The 23236-nt window shown below is 45.4% G+C and overlaps 2 protein-coding genes across 4 annotated transcripts in view; one reads left to right on the top strand and one right to left on the bottom strand.

Annotated features, from left to right (window-relative positions):
- The window catches only part of UBE2R2 (ubiquitin conjugating enzyme E2 R2), a 125310-nt gene extending 118121 nt beyond the window's left edge, over nucleotides 1-7189 (top strand). The window contains exons 4-5 of the mRNA XM_041760938.1: nucleotides 2708-2842; nucleotides 6190-7189. Of these exons, the coding sequence (XP_041616872.1) occupies nucleotides 2708-2842; nucleotides 6190-6409 (355 nt within the window). The 3' untranslated portion in view covers nucleotides 6410-7189. The remainder of the gene's footprint in view (nucleotides 1-2707; nucleotides 2843-6189) is intronic.
- Nucleotides 7190-10862: 3673 nt separating this feature from the next.
- UBAP2 (ubiquitin associated protein 2) overlaps nucleotides 10863-23236 on the bottom strand; it is a 122092-nt gene continuing 109718 nt past the window's right edge. For 2 of the 3 annotated variants that reach the window (XM_041760935.1, XM_041760934.1), the window contains exons 18-28: nucleotides 22163-22232; nucleotides 17123-17318; nucleotides 16197-16288; nucleotides 15873-15920; nucleotides 13403-13481; nucleotides 12960-13165; nucleotides 12595-12694; nucleotides 12403-12510; nucleotides 12183-12250; nucleotides 11908-12099; nucleotides 10863-11817 (exon numbers count right to left, since the gene is read on the bottom strand). In XM_041760935.1, coding sequence (XP_041616869.1) covers nucleotides 11722-11817; nucleotides 11908-12099; nucleotides 12183-12250; nucleotides 12403-12510; nucleotides 12595-12694; nucleotides 12960-13165; nucleotides 13403-13481; nucleotides 15873-15920; nucleotides 16197-16288; nucleotides 17123-17318; nucleotides 22163-22232 — 1255 coding nt within the window. In that variant the 3' untranslated portion in view covers nucleotides 10863-11721. The remainder of the gene's footprint in view (nucleotides 11818-11907; nucleotides 12100-12182; nucleotides 12251-12402; nucleotides 12511-12594; nucleotides 12695-12959; nucleotides 13166-13402; nucleotides 13482-15872; nucleotides 15921-16196; nucleotides 16289-17122; nucleotides 17319-22162; nucleotides 22233-23236) is intronic. The other variant, XM_041760936.1, reaches the window with a different exon arrangement.

Raw genomic sequence — 23236 nt, 5'->3', positions numbered from 1 at the left:
TTTGTATTTGTAGATCACAGTGTAGTAAACTGAAGATGCTCCTTTGACCAGAAGTAGTTTCAGGGGCTCAAGTTATCCCAGTTTCCACCTACCCAACTACCTATGGGAATCGATAAATAATTGACCTGTACCCATCCACAACATACTGATTGGGAAACTTTAGATAGGATGTTACATACGAATCACATTAGGAATCTTTGTTAGAGAAAAAAGTCCCAATTCTGCTTTGTGCTGTACTGGCCTTGTTACTAGGCATACTCTTACCACTTGGTGATAAAGATTGCCACTTATTCTAGACTTTCCTTATTCTCACAGTTTTCAGTTCAGTCAAGAATAAAAATTGCCTCTCTGCTATTAGATTAGAACATCATAGTTCCTACCAGTGTTCCGATTGGTCCATCTTGGGTTACATGCATACCCCCCGAACCAACATCCTGGCTAGACCAATGGAATCCTTTGGCCAGCACTTGCTGGTATATCTCTGCTATGGTCACACAGGTTGTTGTGCTTGAGGGTATGGCCTGATTTTAAGGGGAAGATGAACCCCATCAGAACCAACAGAATGGATTCCCCATTTAAAAAAAAAAAACAACTATCTTGCAGTCCAGAGGAAGAAAAGAAGTGAAGATGTGCTGGGTTAACTATTTTCACGGTCCACTATAGTACCTGACATTTTTTTCTGAAAGCATCTTGGATTTCTGTGTAGAAGTATATGGTATTAGAAGTGAATGAGTTACGGATGAGCACTTGGTATTATATGCAGCTGATGAATTGTTGAACTTTACATCTGAAAATAATGATGTACTATATGTTGGCTAATTGAATATAAATTTGTAAAAAGGAAAAGTGAGTTCTTATTTTGTTAGCAATGAGTACTCACCATTTTCAAAATTGTATTTCCTAATACAGTATTTTAATAGTTGTCCAGTGTGGTAGCCACTAACTACATGTAGCTATTTGTTAATTTAAGATTTTATTTACTTATTTGACAGAGAGAGTACAAGCAGGGGGGAGGAGCAGGCAGAGGGAGAGGGAGAAGCATACTCCCTGCTGAGCAGGGAGCCTAAAGTGGGGCTCAATCCCAAGACCCTGAGATCATATGACTTGAGCTAAAGGCAGGTGTTTAACTGAGCCAGGTGTTTAACTGAGCCAACCAGGTGCCCCTATGTGTAGCTGTTTCAATTAACTAAAATTAAATGTGAAAAATACAGTTCTTCAGTTGTAGGAGCTGCCTTTATGAGTGCCTATTTGCTACTTGTGGCTGGTGGTTATCATACTGGATAATACAGATTATACATTTATATCACAGAAAGTTGTATGCAATGTGATCTAGACCATTAAAACTTTTCCTTTTCTCCTCTTTATACCACACTTTGTCCTATCTTGCTTATCTTTCTAACAGGTTTTGTAGATGTTTTCTTCTGAGGCAGCCCTTTGGAGTTTTCTGCACAAATTTTTTTTGCTTCTAGGATGTTATGTCAGTCCATTTCCCATCGTTGGCAGTGATCAGTTTCTTTGAATCTTTATTTTATAATGTAATTACTGAAGAAATCCAGGAAGATCTTGGTGGGGAGCAACAAGGAGTTATTCTTAAGCTAATTGAAGGGGTGTGAGTGTTTGTGACAAATGGATTTTAACTAGACGGGAAAGTTGTCTGAAAGTGCCTTTGTATGAAAGTACCTTATATAATATAATCACATAACAGAAACTCTTTACCCTTTTTAGGAAAAGGTTTCATCAAATCAAACATCTAATTGCCTGGCTCCCTCTATTTTTTGCTTGGGGGAAGAGCAAAGGCTATTTTGCAACAACACAATATATAACCTCACACCAATGAGAAAAGGTAGAGAAATTTAATATTTCTCCCCATTTTTGCCTTAACATGCACTGAGCTATTAGGGAAAAGAAGCTTGGTAATAATTTTAAACCTTTTTGGAACCTGTTCTGATTATTTTTCTAACAAAAATGTCTGTTTTTTATCAATGGATGAAAATTGCCGGTTTATATCTCTCACAATATTTACAAACCTTGGGGGTAAGGGATGGCATCTAACTTGCTCACTGTTGGTGTCTCTGGCACACGTTAAGTACTTAGTAAATATTTTTGAATAAATATTTCCATTATTCAGAAACTAGTTCTTCCATGTTTGGGTTATTATTTTCTTCCATTCTCCTGCTTAAGTGTCTTCCTTCCCTTAGAAGTATGGAAAAGAAATACACTTATATGTAACATCATTTTTCAGATCCTGTTAAGCAGCCATGTTAATAATGAAGTAGATGTGTGGAGCAGGATCATTTTTACCTTCTCCCCAAAAAGGATGGCCTTGAAGCTTTTTTTTTTTAATTTTGCTTTTGCTTTTTCCTGTTGTACTTAATTTGTAGTCTTCAAAATTTATTATTTGAAAAGCTTTCAGGCTTCCACTTTCTGCAGATTGGAACAGGTAGCCATTTGAAACCCTGCCTTCTACAGAGTTTATTCTGTGCCCTGCAACATGACCTTTATGTGAGGCTCACAGATTTTCTTTGTCTCCTAGTTAGCAGCTTTTTTCTAGCCTAGCCAGCTGAGTATTGAAAACAAAATTTTATATTCTATTTCTATTCCCCTGAGGTTTTAAATATTATATTAAATTTAAAAGCACAGTATTTTTGGATCTTGTAAATATGAATATTTGTAGCTGACCCTTTCTTTCCCTCCACCCCATTTCTAGGACTATCCTGTTAAGTGTAATCTCATTGCTCAATGAGCCCAACACCTTCTCCCCAGCTAATGTGGATGCTTCGGTTATGTTCAGGAAATGGAGGGACAGTAAAGGAAAAGACAAAGAATATGCTGAAATCATTAGGTAAGGTGCTTTGTCTTACCTTCCATTTGACTACTTCAAGTCCTCATACAGAACTAAAAGTATTATCCTAGAACCAAGGGTTTAAGTCAGATTTAAATATCCACTCCATTTCTCTCAAATAGATTTATTATTTGGGAGATTTCTGCCTGAGCCTAATGAGTTTGGCTTTGGAGATGGCACACACTGGAAGATAATGCTGCAACAGATGTGATTCCTGGGAACCAGAACTTCCAGGTTCTGAACCGGTGAAGTTTACAGACTGCCTCTGAATCTTTTAGGGACACTGTTCAGGAGTTTCAGTATGCTCATTAAGCATAGCAAACACTCAAAGTATTCCAGACATTCTAGATATTTTTGTTTTCAAAAAATTTAATGAAGCCCTATAGTAGATTCGCCCTTTTGACCATAGCAACAAGTATCTTCTGGGTGTCATTATTAGCAACACTAGTATTTATAGTTTAAAGAGCCATAGAAGCTGACTCTCATTGGGAGACTTGGAATCTACCCCAGCTCTGTCACCCCTCATAGGACCTTTTATCAGTTAATTTTTGGGGTCTTTAGAGTTTTATCATCTGTCTAAAAGGAGGAAAAACGTAGAAGGGGATTGGGGCTCGACCATTCATCCCTTGATCATATCCTGAGTAGAACATAAGGTTTTCTTAACAATAGCCAAGAATCGATACTGCATTGCAATAAATTCATTTCTCCTTAGTACTGTTACATTTTTGTACCCTTAAAATAAAGCCCCAAGGATAGTTCTATCACATTCTCTGCATAGTTTAGTAAGCACCTCAATTTATACAAATAGAGTCCCTCTTTATAACTCTAGTCAGCATGATGCCATATGATGGAAGGAAAACTGCATAGAAATTTAGTTAAGTAATATATAGATGAGCAGTTCTCAGCGTTTTCTTCCCACTAGATAGAATCATCTTTAGGCCCCTCTTCTATAATCATATCATTTAGTGAGATTACAAGGCTAAAATCTGGGCACCTATATTTTGTTTTTACCAGCCACGTAGGTGACTGGTATATTTGAAAGATCGAAGATTAATAGTATAATTAGTAAGGATCTAGAGATTTCGAGGAGCTGGAGTAGGTTGAAGATTAAAAGATAGGAATGCTTCATAAAGTAGTCCGGATTAAAGCCTGAGCTTGGTGTTCAAAGAAAGGTAAGATTTAGTAAGTCAAGAATTAATATCCCTAGGCATTTGTATTCTATTTCTTAATTTAAGGGTTTATCTCATTCTTTAATTCTTTCCACATTTATTATGTACTAGCTTCATGAAGTCAGGTATCCTTTTAGGTCATGAAGGCAGTCTTTCTCCTTGAGCAGTTCACACTTTAGTTAGCAAAAATTTGTAAATAAATAAATGACCATGTAATGAGTGCAAATATATACTTTTAAGCATAAACCAAGCTACAGTGGAAGGAAAATATAGTGTTGTGGAGTTTCTAGGAGAAGTAATACCTCATAACCAATACTTTTAAGTAATAAAGAGGAAGGAAAAAGCCCCTTCAGGGAAAAACAGGCTTACTAAAACACAGGTAGATAACAGCATGGCATGATGAGAGAACTGTAAGCAGCTTTACGTTGCTTGAATGTAAATTCTCATTTTGGAAGTAATGGGAAACTCAGGCATCAGATCTGTCTTTTTTTTTTTTTTTTTTTGAGAGGCATCAGACCTTAAAAGACATTGAAGTCATGATAAGGCTTTGGTCCTTAATCTTAGAAGTGATGGAGTAAAAAAAAAATTTTTTTTTAAGATTTTATTTATTTATTCATGAGAATACACGGAGAGGAGAGAGAGAGAGGCAGAGACACAGGCAGAGGGAGAAGCAGGCTCCACGCAGGGAGCCTGACATGGGACTTGATCCCAGGTCTCCAGGATCAGGCCCTTGGCTGAAGGCGGCGCCAAACCGCTGAGCCACCTGGGCTGCCCAATGGGGTAGAAATTAAGGGAAAATTAGAGTTCTGAAAGAATCTAGTTGACTAGAGGAGGCTGAGATAGGGAGAAGCTGAAATGAAGACTACACCGAGGCAGTGGCAGTGAAAAAACACTTGAAAATAGGGAGTGAGGTTTATGATTTTAGGAAGTAATACTCTTAAAAGAAAAATGGGAGAAGCCACCATAGAGGTCAAAAACAGTAACTGCCTACTTGCTGAGTTAGGGTCCCTATGGAACACGAGGGTGGAGACATCCCAAAGGTTTTCTCAACCATGTAGAGCTCAGAAGATAGGGGCTGGAGCCTGATGGTTTGAGAGCTGTCAGCGTGAAGGGGAATGAATGGTGGTGAAAACCACAGGCCCAGGAACAGATTCAAGCCAGGATGCATCAGCAACAGCAGGATGTCAGGCTTGGCAAAGTAAGACAGACAGCAAGATCAATGGAGAACCGTCTAAATAAAGGCAGCAGAAGGAAGGTAAGAGGGTGGTGATTTGTTATTTTAAGATCAGTTTCCTCAGTCCCTTGATGGCTTAGATTTTCATACTTCTTGAAGGAAACTTTACCCTTCCATCCATCCAGTCAGTATTTTTAAAATTTTATTTTTTTGCAGAGCTGTATGTGCCAAGCTGTATTACAGGCATTAGGGAAATAGCAGTAAGAAAGACAAAGTCACACTGGGGAGTGAGGGGGATGGGTAGGGGAAGGAAACTGACAGAAAGATTAACAAATGGGGAAGATCATAAGAATTACTAATAGTGGTTAAGTAGCATAATGTGAAAGAGTGACTAGGTGGCTGCTTTAACTTGGGTTGTCAGAACAGGCTACTTCTAAGTTAAGATCTGAGTAATATAAGCAGCCAACCATGTGTAAAATCAGAACAACTGATCCACACAGAAAAATAACTTGTTCAGAGTACTTCAAAAGAAAAAAAAAAAAAATCAGGATGGCTACATTTGGGGTTATGGGAATGAAGGCAGGAAGGTGTGTCAAGCGACACTGGAACCTAAGAGAGGCTATTTAGAATCTGCTTTAAGTGCAAATGGCAGGATTATTGAATTAAGAGTTGCTGGACTGTATTGAGTTTGGTATGAGACCAAGCAGGGGGAAAAAAAATCTCTGAGGTCATTTTTGGCTAACCAATATCCAAGATCCACTGCCTTTAAATACTCTTCGAAAGGTCATTAAGTCTTCTTCAAAATGGTACCTGATGGGCTGAGAACTTGTGATGTAGTAACTGTCCCATGCTTTAGGATAGGCACTGAAATTCAGAAACCTGAGTCGTAATTTTTTTTTTTTTCTGAGTCGTAATTTTTTTAAATAAGTAATCTTGATTATTAAGAAAAGCCAGTTGTAAATCCACCTTCAACACAGAGACTTACATAAACTATCTCCCTTCAGGAAACAGGTTTCAGCCACTAAAGCCGAAGCAGAAAAGGATGGAGTGAAGGTCCCCACGACCCTGGCGGAATACTGCATCAAAACTAAAGTGCCTTCCAATGACAACAGCTCAGATTTGCTTTATGACGACTTGTACGACGATGACATCGATGATGAAGATGAGGAGGAGGAAGATGCCGACTGCTATGATGATGATGATTCTGGGAATGAGGAGTCGTGACGTGCTCCTTCAGTGCCCCGTACTGCCCTGCCGTCTCAGGCCAAAGGGAGGGGAGCAAGTGGGGACCTAGCAGTGGCCCCTCAGCAAAAACCTATCACCGGGGGTGGGAAAAACAAACATGGCTCCTGCTGACTCCCCTTATGGATCTCAGTTTGCTCCTTTTTATGGACCTCTTAATGGAGAGAAAGTAATCCTCTACAGAATGTCTGAATTCTTGCATTCTTTACCCTTCCATCACTGTATTGATTTTTTTTTTCCTTCTTTAAACCCAAACTCTTGCCTCACTTCGTCTCTACAGAGTGTTCACAGCAAAACACGTTTGGTCTGTTTTTAGATTCTTGAAGAATTAAATAGTCTTTCATCGAGACGTTTAATGTGTTTAAAGCTGGGAACCCGTTGGAAGTTCACAAATGCTGCATATGCTGAGTAGCAAAAGAAAATGGAAAAAAAAATATAAAAACCCCACAAAACAAACGTTTTTAAAAAAATTTGCCAAGGTTTAGCTGCTCATTTACATTAGTGTGTGTGCATTCGATCAGCCCCATGGTGGTGAATTTTGTTTCCTTTCCCTTCTTAAGGCTGGGATACAGTGGGCGTCAGGGACTTTGTGCTATAAGCCTGATAAAATGTGTTCCCTAAGGGCACAGAGCCCCTTCAGCCTCCGGGAAATCATCCTAACACAGGGGGCCTCAGCTACTCTGAGGAGAAAAGATCAGATTTTGTTTTTTGAAATCGATTGGGATCTAAAGCCTGAAATAAATATTCATACTTTACATAGAACTGAGCACTTGATTGCTATTTATTTTAAAAGACAGAGTTGTTACCCTCCCCGCCCCGAGGGAGTGGGGAGAAAGTGGAGATTAGTGTGTGTGTGTGTGGAGTCTTAGTGATGGGAACAAGGAGTTTAAAATCACTATGCCAATTTTGGTTGATGCTGCTGGGGAAAAAAGTCAAAAGTGCTGGTGACCACTGTTGGGTGAACAAACATCTGTTTTATGTGAACATGGCCTTTCCCTCAAAGATTTTTTAAAAATCCTCATGGTGAGAGTGTAAGTAGCCAGTTTTAATTACTCAGTATTATTCCTAGGTGCATGTGTTAAGATTTTGGTTTTCATTGAGCTGCTTATGCTGATAGTGATAGCTGTGGATAGGAGACATGAGTGACCAGTTCCCACTTTTCCTCGTTGGATGTGACCTGGACTTTTTCTCTCCTTTCAATGTACTCTGGCTGTGGAGGGCAAGCAAAAGTTGTGCATGGAGCTTGTCCCGGGCTGCTTTGACTTTTCTGGCAGGGCCGAGGGAATTGGCTGCAGGCAGTGTCTGGGCAACGGCTAGATCTTCCAACTGTGCAGTGGCTGCAGCTTTGACTTCCCCCGTTTCAAACACGTGTTACTTCAATCAATATTGAGATCCATCAGCCTTCACCAACCAGGGACTTCAGAACTTGGCAGTGATTTTTCTTTCTCTTGGGAGTGGGCCAGTTCTTAGGAGTGCAGTGTTCTTTCAGTGGGGAAAATCATTATAATGTAAAATTACAAACTTCGGAAGGAAAATAGGAGCAGAGACTGGTTACAGTCCTCCTCCAGACCCCTGTGTACTGGTGTCAACTTATCTCCAGATAATAGCTCAGAAAGAACCAAAGGGTTGATGAAGGACAGGGGTAGGATGGATCCTAGAACAGAGTAGGTAATGCTTACTTCCTTAGCTCCTCCTTCCTTTCTGATCTCAGGGTTTTCATTCGCTCTTCAGACTCCAAACATTTGCTGACTAATACCCAGCAGACCTCTCTCTCTGGCCTCAAAAGTTTGATTTGTTATTAAGTGGGAACATGCAAAGGATCGTATGGGATAGTGTTGAGCCTGGTTCCCAGAATCTGTCCAATCCCCATGGGGCTAGGACTACTTACACCCCTGAATCTAGCGATTCCAGTCAGATTCCGAGAACAGGGCAGCTCTTTGTGACAAACACTGGCCACAAATTCCAATAGAAGGTTGTTGGAACTAGCTTTTTACACCCCACGCTTAAGTAATGCTTCCAGATAACCTTCCTATCTACTGGAGCCCAAAGTGTCTCACAATGCTCTGATTACCCCATTATCCCCACACACATTTACAGCCAGTAGCTTGGTCTTCTCTTGGAGCCCTAAAATTGAGGCTTTTATTTTTTTCCCTTACCATGAAAGCATTTCTCTGCCAGAGCAGGCCAGGCACCTTAGCATTGCAGAAGGTGCTGCATTGCTCAGCCCTGTCCCGTTAGGCCCTGTTGGCCTCTGTCGCACGTTGACTCAGGGAGCCAGAGAGCCAGGTGGAGGTCATACCTCTCAGCCCTTTGGGGTGTTACTGTTGAGGGCAGGGTTTGCCTCTGATAAGAGTACAATCAGTTCCAGAAAAGACTGGCATGTGTTGATTGGCTAGCAGGTGGACATTCTGGTAACTCTGACCTGTAAAACCCAGATGCTGGTTCCAGAGCTCTGTCCTGAGAACATATCCTGTGGCAAAAGAAAACTTGAGCATGTAATTTTTTTTTCTTCTTGGGAGGTCTCAGGCTCAGACCAGAACCTTGTAAGTACAGTTGTGCTGATTATTTGGTGTTCACAAATTCAGAATCCTGTATTTTTTAGATTCCTTTTGATTCTAGTGGAGGCCTCTCGATGCTCTTCAGGTCTGTGTGTTTTGAGGCTGGGTGGAGAAAGTAATATCATGATTCCGTTGTTGCTTCTCAAAGTCTTCCCACCCTATTTCATATCATTCCGGAGTTCTTTTCTATTAGCCAGACTTTTTGTAGTCCCTTCATACCTCTTCCCTGGAAATTACTAGCTTCTTTATTTGCTGGTTTCCTATGTTTGGGACACATACAGTAAGAGATTGTAGGGGAAAGTGTGTAGTTCTCCACTGGAAATTAACTCCCCTCCCCTCCCATTGATAAAAATGGTTTACATTTACAAAAAGATTCAGATGCAATTTTCAACTATTCTGAAACCAGCAGGACACACCTGACTTTAATAGTTTTCTTAGCTGAAATTGTAGATATTTTTTCTTCAGTTTAACTTATGAGAAAAGATTATCTGATGCATTTTTGTGTTGAACTTCCCCTTTAGTGGTTTATTTTGTCTTTTTCTGCCCATCTGTCTACTAATAAAATGTGAAATAAAATATACCTGTATTGCTACTTCCCCATGGGATGACCCTCTTCTTTCTTTGTGTTAAAGCTAAAAAGGTGGTCTCAGTACTTCCACTGTTCCCTTGCAGATTTTCCCCATGACTCCACTGAAAAATTAAAAACCAAAACCGAATCTCACTGACCTTTTAGGATATTCTGCTCAAATCAGCTCCTCATGGAACACACATTCCTGGTCCTTACTGGCTTTTAGGAAAGGTTATTAAAGATCCAGCTATTTGTTAACCATAATTCTTAAGTAGGGCACAATCTACCAGTACAACAAGTAGGACAGTGAAGGGATGCAGGTGATCTAGTGCCCTCCTTAGGCAAGCACTTTGTTTTCATCGTCACTTGTCTTCTGAACTTCCTACTGCTTTTAATAAGCAGGGATCAGAAAAGAGATTATAAAAGTCCTATTTTGTTTCATTTGTAACCATGTTTTTTTCTGGCTGGGATCTGAAGCTGTGGGTCCCCGGTAGCATGTGCCCCATCTGATAAAATGACCACTGATGTGAGAGGCCAAAAGCAGAAAAGATGAGCACTGGCCCCGGGCTGGTTCTGGCACACCAACTTGACCAATATTCCATGCACCACGCCAGTTGGCTTATGTAGTCTAGACTGAACGGGTTATGTAGGAGTGACAGAGAGGCTGTGATGCCTCGGGCAACACCTCTAAGTTGGAACACAAGTTGCACTGGAGACAACTGGGGTGATCTGCCTTTTGTCAGACAATAGGGCTAGTTGATGGCCCCGGTTCCTCCGGTTCCTCCCGGGCAGGAGGAAGGAGCTGCACTAGAATCCTGGCCCCAGGCGAATGGTTACTTAGGACTTTTCTAGAGCATGATATTTAGTCCAGGACCCACTTACCTACTTCACAGCACCCTGACTCACAGTCTTCTCTTCCACCCCATCCCTAGACTAACAAGATTCTGTTTGGCTGACGAAGAACAAAGGCTAAAAAAGCTGTGCTATACAAACTTCATCTCTCAGGCCACGAGAAACGTATTTCAGAAAAGAAATGTCCCTGTCCTGGTATTGCTGTTGTCTAGGCCCTATAAGAGACTATCGAAGTTAACACTGTGGCCTGTCAGGAGGGTTAGCAGCCTTCTCAGCCTTATTTACCATTCCACACCCTGGATGCCCACCGGGGCCAAAGCAAGAGCAGGAATACCAATTTAAGCCCTCATGACCTATTGTCAGAAGACTGGCCATGTGGAAGGCCGGAGTGCCTGAACAATAATGAAGGCAGCCTCTGCCCTGAGCTACCCTTTAGTCAAACCACACAGAGACCGTGCATGCTCTCAGAACTTTATTAGGTGGAGATTGGGCAAAAGAGAAAACCCCTGAAACAGTCGCCCACCTGGTTCAGGACAACTGGAATAGAGCCTTTGCTTAGAGACGTGCTCTCACTGAGGTGAAGGCATATCTTTGATTTTTTTTTAAGGGAGCAGACTGACTGAACATCTCTGAGCACAACTTCAGACTGTTTTAAAAACGGTCAGCCAGAGGAAGGCAGGTCTCTTGGGGACAAGACCAGAAGCAGAAGCCTCTGCTCTATATGAAGACAAACAGGTGCCACTTTCATGTTGGGCAGGAAAGTATCTGCTATTCCCAGATCAAGATTTGGTAGGAGAGGAACATGACAAACGACAAGAGGACCAGTTTCTCAAGAAGAGAGGGCTTAAAGTAATTACACAGGGAAGGAAACTCAAATAATGGCTTACAAGGGAGCAAGATAAGTCGTGATTCTTCATTGGTACCTGACCCCAGTACCCAAACTGCCTTAAACCAGCCCTTCCAGACAGTGCTTCCAGCTGCCCAGCTAGGAGGCTCTACAGAAGGCCTGAAGGCAGAAGTGGGAAAGGGCTTATTTGCTACAGCGAGAAGGGGCTTGAGTCGGGACGGCAGACCTGGCTAAGAGTAGCAGCTGTACTCCCACACCCCCAAGACTTCTATCACATTTACAAATACATACATAAATACATTACATACAATAGCGAGTCTGGGAGGCAGGCTCCCCACAGAGGCTCGGCTGACACAGTTACACGTCTCAGGAATTCTAGGAAAGGGCGCTGGGCTCCCAGAAATGGGCTCCGTGTGTTCTCTCCTGCCCGGGGTAAGCCCCGCCCGAGCCCACCCCTCTCTTCAAAGGTTTAGTTTGTCCAGTAGGGAGAATTGCCGTAGGCGGGCTTGGAGGCTTGCGACTTGGGCTGCAGGGAGCTGGGCTGGCTGCGCTGACCCGAGCCACTCTGAGGAGGAGGAGGAGGAGAGAGGGCTGTAAGGGCTGGAGCGGGACTCCCAGTCCAGGGCAGGGTGGCTGCCTCCATCACTGGGCTCACCTGGGCATCCTGTGGAAGGTGGTGGTGTAGCAGCTGTGAGTGAGGCTGCTGGTGGGCGGGGAGGATGTGCAAGAACGGTGGGGGCGCATAGCCGGGGGCTGCTCCAGCGGCCAGGGGCCCGGTGGAGCCCAAGGCCGAGGGCAGGCTGAATGGTGGAGGAGTCCCTGCATGAAATCCCTGCTTGTCAAAAGTCTGGAGGGTAAAGAGATAACCGTCAGGGCCAGTTTGGGCTGCACCTCCCACCAACCTACCCATCCACCCGAATCCTCCCTCACCTGAGTCTTGTTGTAGACAGAACCAGTCATGTCAGGTAGGCCGGTGGTGCTTGAAGACACGGACACTCCTAGGAGGGAAAGTAGTTGTTCCCACGGCCACTGGGCCCAGTTCCAGCCTCCCCCACCTCCTGGGGCACTCTGGGGTAGCCTTGCCTGAGAAAGAATCAGTAGAAGACAACTACTCTGGGCCTCAATCCTGGAAAGGAGGGGTAGACGCTACCTTTGCCAGGCCCAGAACCTGCAGACTTGTTTTGTGCCTGTGATGATCCACCATAGCCACCCTTGGTGTAGTCTCCCGCTGCTGTCCCCTGGGTCAGGTCATCATAACCTAGCATGGCAGGGTACAAGAGGCATGTGTGAGCTAGGCAAGCCTGTCCTATCCACGTCTCTCCGTGCTGGGAGTACCCCTCACCTGTGCTGTAGCTATGCTGGCCATAACCACTGGCCTGTTGGAAAGGAGTGGTGGGGGTGCTAAGGTTCACACCATGCTGCTTGGCTGAGGCAGGAGGGACCTGAGGGGGCAAACAGGAGAGGCATTAGGGGCAAACATTAGAGGCAGGTCAGGCATCCCCAGCTTAACCCCAGAGAGCAAGCAGCACAACCTACAAAGACCTGTGTTCAATGGTGCAACATGTTATCTGTAAAAATAGATGGGAAAGTAGCTCTGGCCCCAGACTAAAACATTTCTAAAGGCCAGGTGAGACTGGGTGGGGTCGCATCCCTCCCCTCCCTGTTGCTCCCCCAAACTGGAATAATATCCCCTTAACAAATACTCACAAACATCGTGGGCCCATACTGGAAGGCACTAGGCACGCCTGTGTAGTAGGGGAGGCCAGTGTAGCTGTAGCCCGGTGGCAGCGCAGGATTCAGAAAGGGCTGCTGGGCTGTGTGGTGGGCCTGGGATTGACTTTGCTGCGGCTGAGCCAGTGTGGTGGGGGGCGCAGGGGATGCAGAGTCACCTCGGCCAAACTTTGTAACATCACCTAGGAGAAGAGGAATACTGACCTGAATCACTGCCCCCAACCCACTTCCTTATCCAACCAGGAAAAAAGCCAGACTGGCTCCTGCAAATAGGAACAGGTCTGGCTGTCAGCTCAACAAAAAGGAAGATAGCAGACCTCTCAGCCCTTTCGCTTCTGTTTCCAAATTCCTGGCTTTAGCTACAGACAGTCCCATGCCCCACTCCCTCACCCCACTCCTCACCCCCTGTACAGACTAACCTGAATACGGGTTATTAGCTAGGCTCCCATCTCGGCTGGCAAGGGCTGTGGGCGTGGCAAAAGGAATTCCATAGTAATCCTAGGAGAGACCAGGGAGGCTCAATCAGCAGAATGGCCTCACCCCAGTTCCAGGCGAGCAGGCCCAGTAGGCAGCCCAGGCACTACAGGCAATGCCGTGATGTCAGGCTCCCCAGACAGGCTAGACTGCAGGGAACCATGTATACATCCAGAGTGTGGCATTCAAACTCAAAGTAAATGGTGCCTATTGGAACTGTGAATGTGGCAGACACATGGTGGGCATACACACTGACAAGTCTGTTAGCCTTCGCCAGGCAGAGCCATGGAAGCCCAATCTCACGTGTAATTTACAGCACAGATGAATGCCAGTGATGCCATAGGCCAAATCTACTGGCTTTTCCTATGTGACAGATTCTAAAAGACAGCTAGGAAAATTGACTGGATTGTAGCACCCTGAAAAGGAACCAGCAAGAGAAGAGGTACGTGAGGGTTTAAGAGACATCAGAGCAGCAGTGCCATGTAGGCACAGCTGCGAGAGGATCCCAGGTAAGGTCCCGAATTGGCCCCTCATCACCCACACTGACATGGCAACACCAACCATACAGGAGCCAGGGCAACAGTGGACACCAAGAACACAAAACAGTGGAGTTCTGTGGAGAAGGGGAAGCCTGACCTAGACCTTACCATCCAGGCCGGCCTTTACCAGTGGTAGACATATGGCCCCCTAACCTCTGAGCCTCACGTAAAGCCTTCCTGCCTTCTTCGTGGGCAACAGTGCCTGGTCACACAACCAGACAGGAACCATCCTGGCTAGGAATGGCACCTCCACCCTCCTGAAGCCTCATCCGCACTTAGCCTCCAGGATAACCCATTAGCTTCCTCAACCCTGAACCCCAGGAGAAGCTAGGACCAGGATGTCACAGCTAGCAAGAACAAAACAGGGGACAGACCTAGAGCAAGCCCAGGAGGGGGCGCCCATTCACAGAAAAAACAAAAAGAGGCAAGATGGAGGCACAGAAGTACCAGACCCTAATAAAACAACAAAGGTAAAAACGAACACAGTATATCTTAAAAAGTAGGATCAGAAGTGATTTCTTCTAAAGCATTAAATGATATAAAGATTATAAGGCAGGATGATTCTCAAGGGTGGGATCCCACTGAGCCCCTCCTGGGGGGCCCCACCAGGACTCCCTCATACACTCTTATCTCTGATGCCTGAGGCTCCTAGGTCAGGTGGGGATAAGAGGTTTCCTCATGAAAATCGGGGTGGGGGTGGGGGTGGTGAGGGCCATTTCCAGTTCCTCTCCAAGGCCCTAAGGCTCAGGCATTCCCCCAGAGACCCTAAGTTCTGTTAAAGACCCTAGAAAACTGTAATCATGTCTTCAACATCCTTTCTGGGTCTTCTGGGACACGGGCAGCAAGCACTCGGACAGCAGCAGCGTGATGGGCTGCTTAGTTTGCAACCAGGGGAAGAGCAGCCTAGCCACCCACCTCTGCCTCGGAATACTTCAGCAGCCAGAGAAGCATTCTCCTGAGAGACAAGAGCTTCCACCAGCTGCCTAGGAGGTGGAGGCAAAACTTGCACGTCGTTGTGGACAAGCAGAGCAGGGGGCATCCAATGGGAAAGAGGCTGAGGAAGGACACTTCACGGAGGGAAAACCTCTTCCTTAGGCAGTAGGAAAGTTCACATAGAGCAGAGGCGTCCAAACAGCTTTCTACTTTCCAACCATGTGACAGATGCCCCCAGCTGCTGAAAATTATAAGTCTGGGAAATGCCAGACCAAGTAGGGAGTGGTGGTGTAGCAGGTCACGGGCTGGTCAGGCAGGGAGCATGGCTCCCTCACACCCTCCCTGCCATAGTCCTGTTCCCTGAAGCCAGGCGCCTCAGTCTGGGAGCAAGGGTCAGATTAAAGTGGCAGCAACCCTGGCTTCAGAGTGAGGCTGCAGCAACCAGGGACATCCTGGGGCCAGCATTCCTGCAAGCAGTGATGGCAGGTTAGATACACAAGGACACTTAAAGAGTATCAGTTCCAGCGGGTCACTCAGCTGGGGACAGATGAGCAATGCTGTCATCATAAGCAGCACCGAGGGCCACCTCAGGGGCCAAAGACACTGAAAGCTGCTTCAAAGATGACACCTGAAAAAACTCGAGGCAGTAAAGTAACCCCACGTCTTATGTCATATGGTTTTTCTTTCTCAAAATGGGGGATGAGGTGAAAGAAGCAAAGCACCCACATTTAGTAGGGAGTACTGCCTCCTAGCTCCCTAGAGGTCCCAATGGTCTCCAAGTTCCCCAGTAAGCACAGGACACTCATATGCCCAGCTACAGTGGCATGAGGCACAACCTTCAAATGCAAGTAGCTTTCCCAGCAGAATGGCAATGAGGGTCTAGGGAGGAAAGACCCGTGAAAGAGACTGAAGCCTCCCAGCCCCCCCACCACATCCCACTCACCATTGGCAGACGTGACTGCAGCATCTGGAGCTCATCATAACCATAGATCTGCGTGAGGACCAAAAAGGGTATTAGGAGCCATGTACCATCCCCTGGGAAGCCCAGGCCCACGTGAGAGCCTAAACAAGGCTGGAAAGATAGGACACACTCAGAAAGGGGACTCAGACCATCTGCTGCAGGAAGATACCCAAATGGAGTCTAGATGAGGGAGAGGTATCAGGGAAGGAGTAGCAGCCCAAGACCCGCCTCACCAGGTCCTGCCAGGTGTCAGCTCCTAAGGCCACAAGTGCCAAGCAGCCAGGAGCTATACAACCATGAACTCACCGGATAAGCAGGAAGCAGTCCTCCAGGGCCCACGAGGTACTGGTTGTGCAGCAGGGGAGGTACTCCCTGGGGCAGATTAGGGGGTGCTTTGCCTGTAAAAGCAAAAATCAAACGAATGATGACACCATCACAAAGAGGAAGACAGATGCCTCAGCTTCTGTGGGGAAGGGAGACACTGAGTTCACTGTCACAGTGCTGTCCCATATGGGGCCACCACCAAGAGGAGAGGGCAGCAGCTGAGAGACACAGAGGGCTGTGCCGGGAGGTGGGGGAGACCTGAAGCCTAAGATACCACATTCAGACTCTTTCCATATCAGAGGATTCCATGCCCAGAGAGAAACCCCACCCCTCACCCACTCCTGACTGTCACACTGCAGCAACCTGAACGTAATAAACAATCTGCCTCCTCAGAACAGAATGAAGGCCGGGCAGCACCAGCAGAGGGGGGCAGGCTGTGTCAAAGATAGCTTTTAGCAGTTTGCACCAAACCACAGTTTGCTTGGTCTACAGACTGCCCAGGGCTGGCTGATGGGCTGTGGGTCACACCAAGCAGCCAGAGGGAGCCCAAGATAGCTGTTCCCTGGTCCCTCCATGTCACCAGGCCTGCTTAGCTCCAGAGATGAATGAGAACAGAAAAAGAGAGCAGAGCTACAAGCACAAAGGCTACCAGGAATCCTGCCCAGGGGGGACCCACCCAAAGACTGGTTTCACCCATCCCCACATCATTGCCAGAAGGACTAGGACTCAAGAGGTCAGTGGAACAAGAGGACAAGGAGGCAAAGGCAGGGCTGGAGGGAGAACAGGATGTTCCTGTGCTTGTAGCTACCGAGCATGCCCTGCAGCCACGTCCAGGCATCCTCCCTAGGAAGCCAAGCATCACCTTCTAGGGGCAAGGGATAGGTAGGAAAGGTCTAGGGAACACATACCTGAGGTCACCAAGGGCGTGGCCCTGGTACTGCTGCTGGGGGCACTCACAGTGGTCCCGCCCAGGCAGAGGCTGTTAACTGTGTTCATGCTGCTCGGCAGGCTGAGCCCGGAGGACGAGGCACCCGAGGCAGAGGTCGCTGCCGTGGAAAAGGTGGCAGAGGACTGGAGGGAAGGGGCACTCTCCACACTGGCATGCTGGCAAAACAAAAAAGCAAAGACACATGGACCTGAGGGCAAACAACAATCATGCAGGAGAACCTGGTCTGGCATCTAGGTCTGCTCACTGTGGACCCCCCTCACTGCAGCTAGATGAGGTCATCAGGACACAACTCGTAAGCTGAATGTCAAGCAAATAACATTGAGCTTTACTGACCAACACACTCCTAAAAATCATTGCTCAAGCTGTGCTATCTAAAATAAGGCACAAAAAAATACATATATATAAAATAAAATAAATAAAAAATAAAAAATAAAAAAATAAAATAAAATAAAATAATAAAATAAAATAAAATAAAATAAAATAAAATAAATAAAATAAAATAAAATAAAATAAAATAAAATAAATAAAATAAAATAAAATAAAATAAAATAAAATATAAAAAAGGCACAGACACCCCACATAAACCTCAGGTCATACATGAGCACAGACCACTGGAATGTGAGGTGACAACCCACCTCAGAGAAAAGCAAACAGTACGGGATCCCTGGGTAGCTCAGCGGTTGAACGCCGCCTTCGGCCCAGGGCGTGCTCCTGGGGTCCTGGGATCGAGTCCCAAATCGGGCTCCCTGCATGGAGCCTGCTTCTCCCTCTGCCTGTGTCTCTGCCTCTCTCTGATTCTCATGAATAAATAAATAAAGTGTTTTAAAAAAAAAAAAAGAAAAAGAAAAGAAAAAAGTCTCAGGAGAGTCAATCACGGCACCACAGGCAGCCCAGCCCAGGTCAGAGCTCTCTAGGACATCCACCTTCTAGTGGGCTTCCTAACTACTCTGATATGGAAGTCACAGGGGCCAAGAGAGGTCGCTGCTCCAGAACCTGGGGACACTGTGCAGGCCACCAGGACCTATCTAAAAGGGCACAGCCGGTGTCTCTACCTGTTCAACAGGACTGACCTAGGAAGGAAGGGTGAAACCCAACAAAACTATGAGAGTTCCAAGAACCCTGCCCAGCTGCTCAACTCCAGATAGGAATGAGGTACCAGAAGGGCTTCAAGGGCTGAGGGTGGGTGCAAGAGATACACCTGGTTGGGCAGAACAAGGCCAAGAGGAAGAAAAGACACTGTAAAAACTGAGACTAGCCTCCAAACCATAGTATGCACAGAATAAAACCAGTCTGGAAACTCCTAGAGAAGAAGCCTCAGGAATAGGAAACCCCAGTAGGAGAAGGACAACCATGCACCTTGCCTTCTACTGCACAGACAGCTCTGTGTAAATCCCAGCCTCACAAGCTGCCCTATGTGTCTAGGGCCTTGACCTTAAGGACCTGAAACCCAGAATCCGATCAACAAGGTGAAAATAGCTAAAATCATGGTCTCCTGGAAAACCCCAGGACTCAGCCTAGACTGATGGAAATTGGAAGACGAGAGCCCAGGAGCAAGGTGAAGCTAGGTTGGTCTGTCCTAGCACCCGTTCCTCATTCCTTTGTAGCAGAGCCTGGCTCTGTGCAGAATCAGGAACAGCTCTGACCACTGTGCCTGGGTGTCACTGGTCAAAGAACTTTCAACTCTTACCCACAGGACAAAAAGGTACTATTCCCTAGTCTGAGGAGAGGGGGAAACCACAAAAGAGCAGCTTGCTAGAAAATTAGTTCCTGACTTGCTGAAAGGAACTCAAAGTCACCCAGCAATCCTTTCCTAACTCCAAATGGACCTGATAGGGCTCCTGTCCCTGTCCCTCACCTATAAAATCTGAGGGCCACAAGGGGATGGCATAACTAGCCTGTATGCTCACACAGTGTCTCCAATGGGGCATTGGAGCCAGCTCCTCAGAAAGGGCCCGGAAAAGAACAGCTGCACCAACCCTTCCACAACAACATAAAGAGCAGGAGAAACACTGACATTTCCTTCATAAACTTCAAGTGGGAAAGACCTAATTATGACAAAGTATAAGATTAATGTATCCAACTATACAGAAGTAAAAAATAAAATGACAAACTGGGGAAAATTATCTGTAACTCCCAACACAAAGGGCAACTTACTAGTCTCCTGAATTATGGAGTGCCTAGAAAGAGATACCAAGGACCTGACAGAAAAATGAACAAACAATATGAAGAACTCACTGAAAAAGAAATTTAATGATTTTCTAATATATTGTTTAAAAAAAATGAGATGTTCAATCCCATTCAATTAAACACTGTACTGGGCAGCCCAGGTGGCTCAGCGATTTAGCGCCATCTTTAGTCCAGGGCATGATCCCAGAGCCCCAGGATCGAGTCCCATGCCGGGCTCCCTGCACAGAGCCTCCTTCTCCCTCTGCCTGTGTCTCTGCCTCTCTCTCTGTGTGTGTCTCTACGAATAAAGAAAATCTTTTTTAAAAATTAAAAAATAAATAAATAAACACTGTACTGATAAGGTCATTTTTCAATTAACACATCGGAAACATAAAAATATTTGATAACACAATCTCAGGAGGCAGTTGAGGAAACAGTACATTTCCTTCATTGCCAGCAGGAGGTAAATAGGTTAGAATCACTGTGCAAAGCAATTTGGCAATTTGTATAAAATGTCAAATGCCTGGGGATTCGACTTCCAAGACTGTGCCTGAAGACATTGCTGCACACATGAAGCAACACAGGTAGAAAGTTATCGAATGCAACATTGTTTGTGGTATTCAAGACAAAAAATGGCCCTCCAGTGAAAGAGTAATTTAAGAATGTGATGTAGTGGAGCTATAGGAAAAGACAATCTATGTTTCAACACAGAAATACTTCTCAGAGATACACTGTTAAATGAGGGAAATGTTGAAGGACACTATCTAGGGAATACTCTCATATATATTACAGTAAAAATAAATGAAAGGAAAAGGGCAAGAGGCAAGAGGGAAAGGGACTTTGTACAGGCACTTCCTATTTTATGGGTTTAAAAAAAAAAATTTCGGCAGATCAAGAAAATAGCGGGAAGAGGGATAGAACCAAGAAAACGAGATACAGAAAAACATTTCAGGAATGCCGGGGTGACTCAGTGGTTTAGCACCTGCCTTCGGCCCAGGGCGTGATCCTGGAGACCAGGGATGGAGTCCCATGTCAGGCTCCCTGCAGGGAGCCTGCTTCTCTCTCTGCCTGTATCTCTGCCTCTCTCTGTGTCTCATGAATAAACAAAATCTTTAAAAAAAAAAAAAAAAGAAAGAAAAGAAAGAAGAAGGAAGAGAGAAGAAGAGAGAAGAAGAAGAGAGAAGAGAGAAGAAGAGAGAAGAAGAAGAAGAGAGAAGAGAGAAGAAAGAAGAAAAACATTTCGGTGTGCTTCTTTATACTTCAGTACGTATCTCTTCATACTTTTTCATGATTGAATCTTGTAAATCATTGTAAATATTAGCAATGTGGCAAATTCGGTACATAACAAAGTATAGGAGGCATTTCTGACTGTGGCTGTTTGTGCTGTATGATTTGGAGTTTCTTGCTGAGACACGGAGTGTAGTTAACCCATGCAATAAGAACACTGGCTCCAATGCACGAGTGGTAGGGGGACAGGAGGCCAGTTATCTAGTGCTCATGATGGGGACTATCCATAGCTCCCAGCAGCCAAATGAGGGGTTGGGGGCACACGCAGGGGGCCAAGCACTTACTCCAAGGGCAGAGAGGTCCACACTGTGCTCTGCTATATATTTTATGACAAGAATTATATGCAAGATTTAACTAGGAAAACCTGAGTTTGAAAACCACAGTGTTAGCCACATCCTGATAGAGCGGACTTTTCGCCATCACTTGCATTCCATAGCAAATGACTTCTTCAAGAAAACAAATTTCCCGTATTTCCAATCTCTCCTATTGATCTATACCCCAAACATCCTTCCCTGCTTGGGGATTCATCTCCTGTCATCTCCCAGGAGAAGGACTTTGTGTTTGTCCTCAGTATATCTATCTGCCTCCCTTATGCTCAGGTTCCGCCAACCTGAGTTCAGCACCCCGCTATCACCCTGGCTCTTCATCATCTCCTCACCTTTCATTCCTCCACCCACCACAAGCTACACAGACCCACCACTGAAACTGTGCTCCCAACTCCACACCCTGAGAAGCTACACTTCGATAACTGTCACTTAAGGTTATGTGGCATATCAGGACCCTTGCCAACGGCACCCCCTTGACTTCCATTCTTGCCTCTCCACACTCCAGGCTTCCTTCTTCACTATCAACCTTCCCAAAGTCAGCCTCTGAGCTGGGGAAGACGGCATGAGATAGCACAGAGGAAGGGTGGACAGAATACCTAATACCACAACAAGGAAAGTCCCCGTGACTACCAACAAACTGGGATGCAGTTACACCGACTAGGCTAAGAGCCAGGGTTCTTGGTCTCAGAGAGGGAGATGTACATGTGGCAAAGGGCAGCAAGCCCTCACAGAAGCTCTCCAAACATTCTCCCTACAATGGACTTCACCAAGTAACATAAGGTTATCTAGAACACTGCTCTGGATTCAACCTGACTTTTGGTGGAGCACAAGCTGAAGTTAGCAATGAGCCTACTTTCCTCTAAAAAGCTTACAAATATCTCAAACATGACCAACCCTAGACTAGGTTCAATGTCTCCTCTAACATACAGGGAGCTCAGTGAATGCTTAGGAACAAATCCAGCTCTAATAACCCTGGTGATCACAGACCAACTCTGGAGAAGAATTCCTCCACAGAAGTACCAGGGTAGGAAGCAAGAAGTCCTCCATGGTGCCTGGGAAAATCAAGAGCTCAAACCACATACCCAGACTGAGATAATACCCAAGCAATTTGAAATTATCTCAGACATTCCAAACCCACAAACCAAAACCCCACATGCATAGAACTAAGCTGTAAGCTCACTGAACAGGGCTGGGAATGAAGGGATGCAGTAGACACTTACTGTGTGTGATGTGCTGGAGGAGAGCGCTGCATGTGCAGAAGAGAGGCTGCTCTGATGGCTGGAGAGTGAACTAGAAGACAAAACAGAGCAACACATGTCCACTCCACTGAGTCATCCCACAGGAGAGGCACATGTGTCCAAGTGGGCTAGAAAGAAGTTTACCCTAACCCTCCAAGGGGAGCCCTTTACACCCATCATTTATCATCACCTTGGAGCCCAGACCAGGTGTTTGGATATTTAGAAATGATCTAAAGGGTCATTTTCCATGAGGATACAGGCATCATGGCCTGGAAAATCTCCAGAGCCAGCTTTAGTCAACTAAAATCATCTGCTCTTTAGACTGATAAAAGAAAAAAACGGGGGATCCCTGGGTGGCGCAGCGGTTTGGCGCCTGCCTTTGGCCCAGGGCGCGATCCTGGAGACCCAGGATCGAATCCCACGTTGGGCTCCCGGTGCATGGAGCCTGCTTCTCCCTCTGCCTATGTCATTGCCCCTCTCTCTCTCTCTGTGACTATCATAAATAAATAAAAATAAAAAAAGAAAAAGAAAAAGAAAAAGAAAAAAACGGGACGGCACTTATAACACTGCCAGCCATGGAGACCCCATTCAATCTGTGTGCAAGAGAAGAAAGTTTCTATTTCAACCCACCCATCCAGAGCCAGAGCCTGACTTCTCATCAAATCCAGAATTCAAATCAAACGCTTTTCTTCCTGACTTAAAGGGAGGGGAAAAGGTATACTCTACTCTGAAGATATAGGATGATGGCAAAATAAAACCCATTCTCTCCTATATTCTGTTCTAATAATTCAATCTCTGAAGCCACAACATGAGCAAGTGAAAGACCTGCTCAAAAATGAAACATCATTCTCACTTCACATCCCAGTGACTCAAACCCAGAGCTGGGGGGAGATGCCAGACTCAGGGAACACTCCTGAGGAGTCCAAGAAGAGTTAGCACAGTGACCCCCTGGCTCCACCCCATTCCTAGGGGCCCCAGTGCTCTGTGACTGCAGGGGCATTACAAGTAGGCAAGTTTACACATCTGGTGCTTCTGAGACCAGGCCCAGCCAAAACC

This window comes from Vulpes lagopus, chromosome 7 (assembly GCF_018345385.1).
Source record: "Vulpes lagopus strain Blue_001 chromosome 7, ASM1834538v1, whole genome shotgun sequence".
NCBI lineage: Eukaryota > Metazoa > Chordata > Mammalia > Carnivora > Canidae > Vulpes > Vulpes lagopus.
The sequence above is the reverse complement of the archived record's forward strand: the minus strand, read 5'-3'. Positions and strand labels throughout refer to the sequence as shown.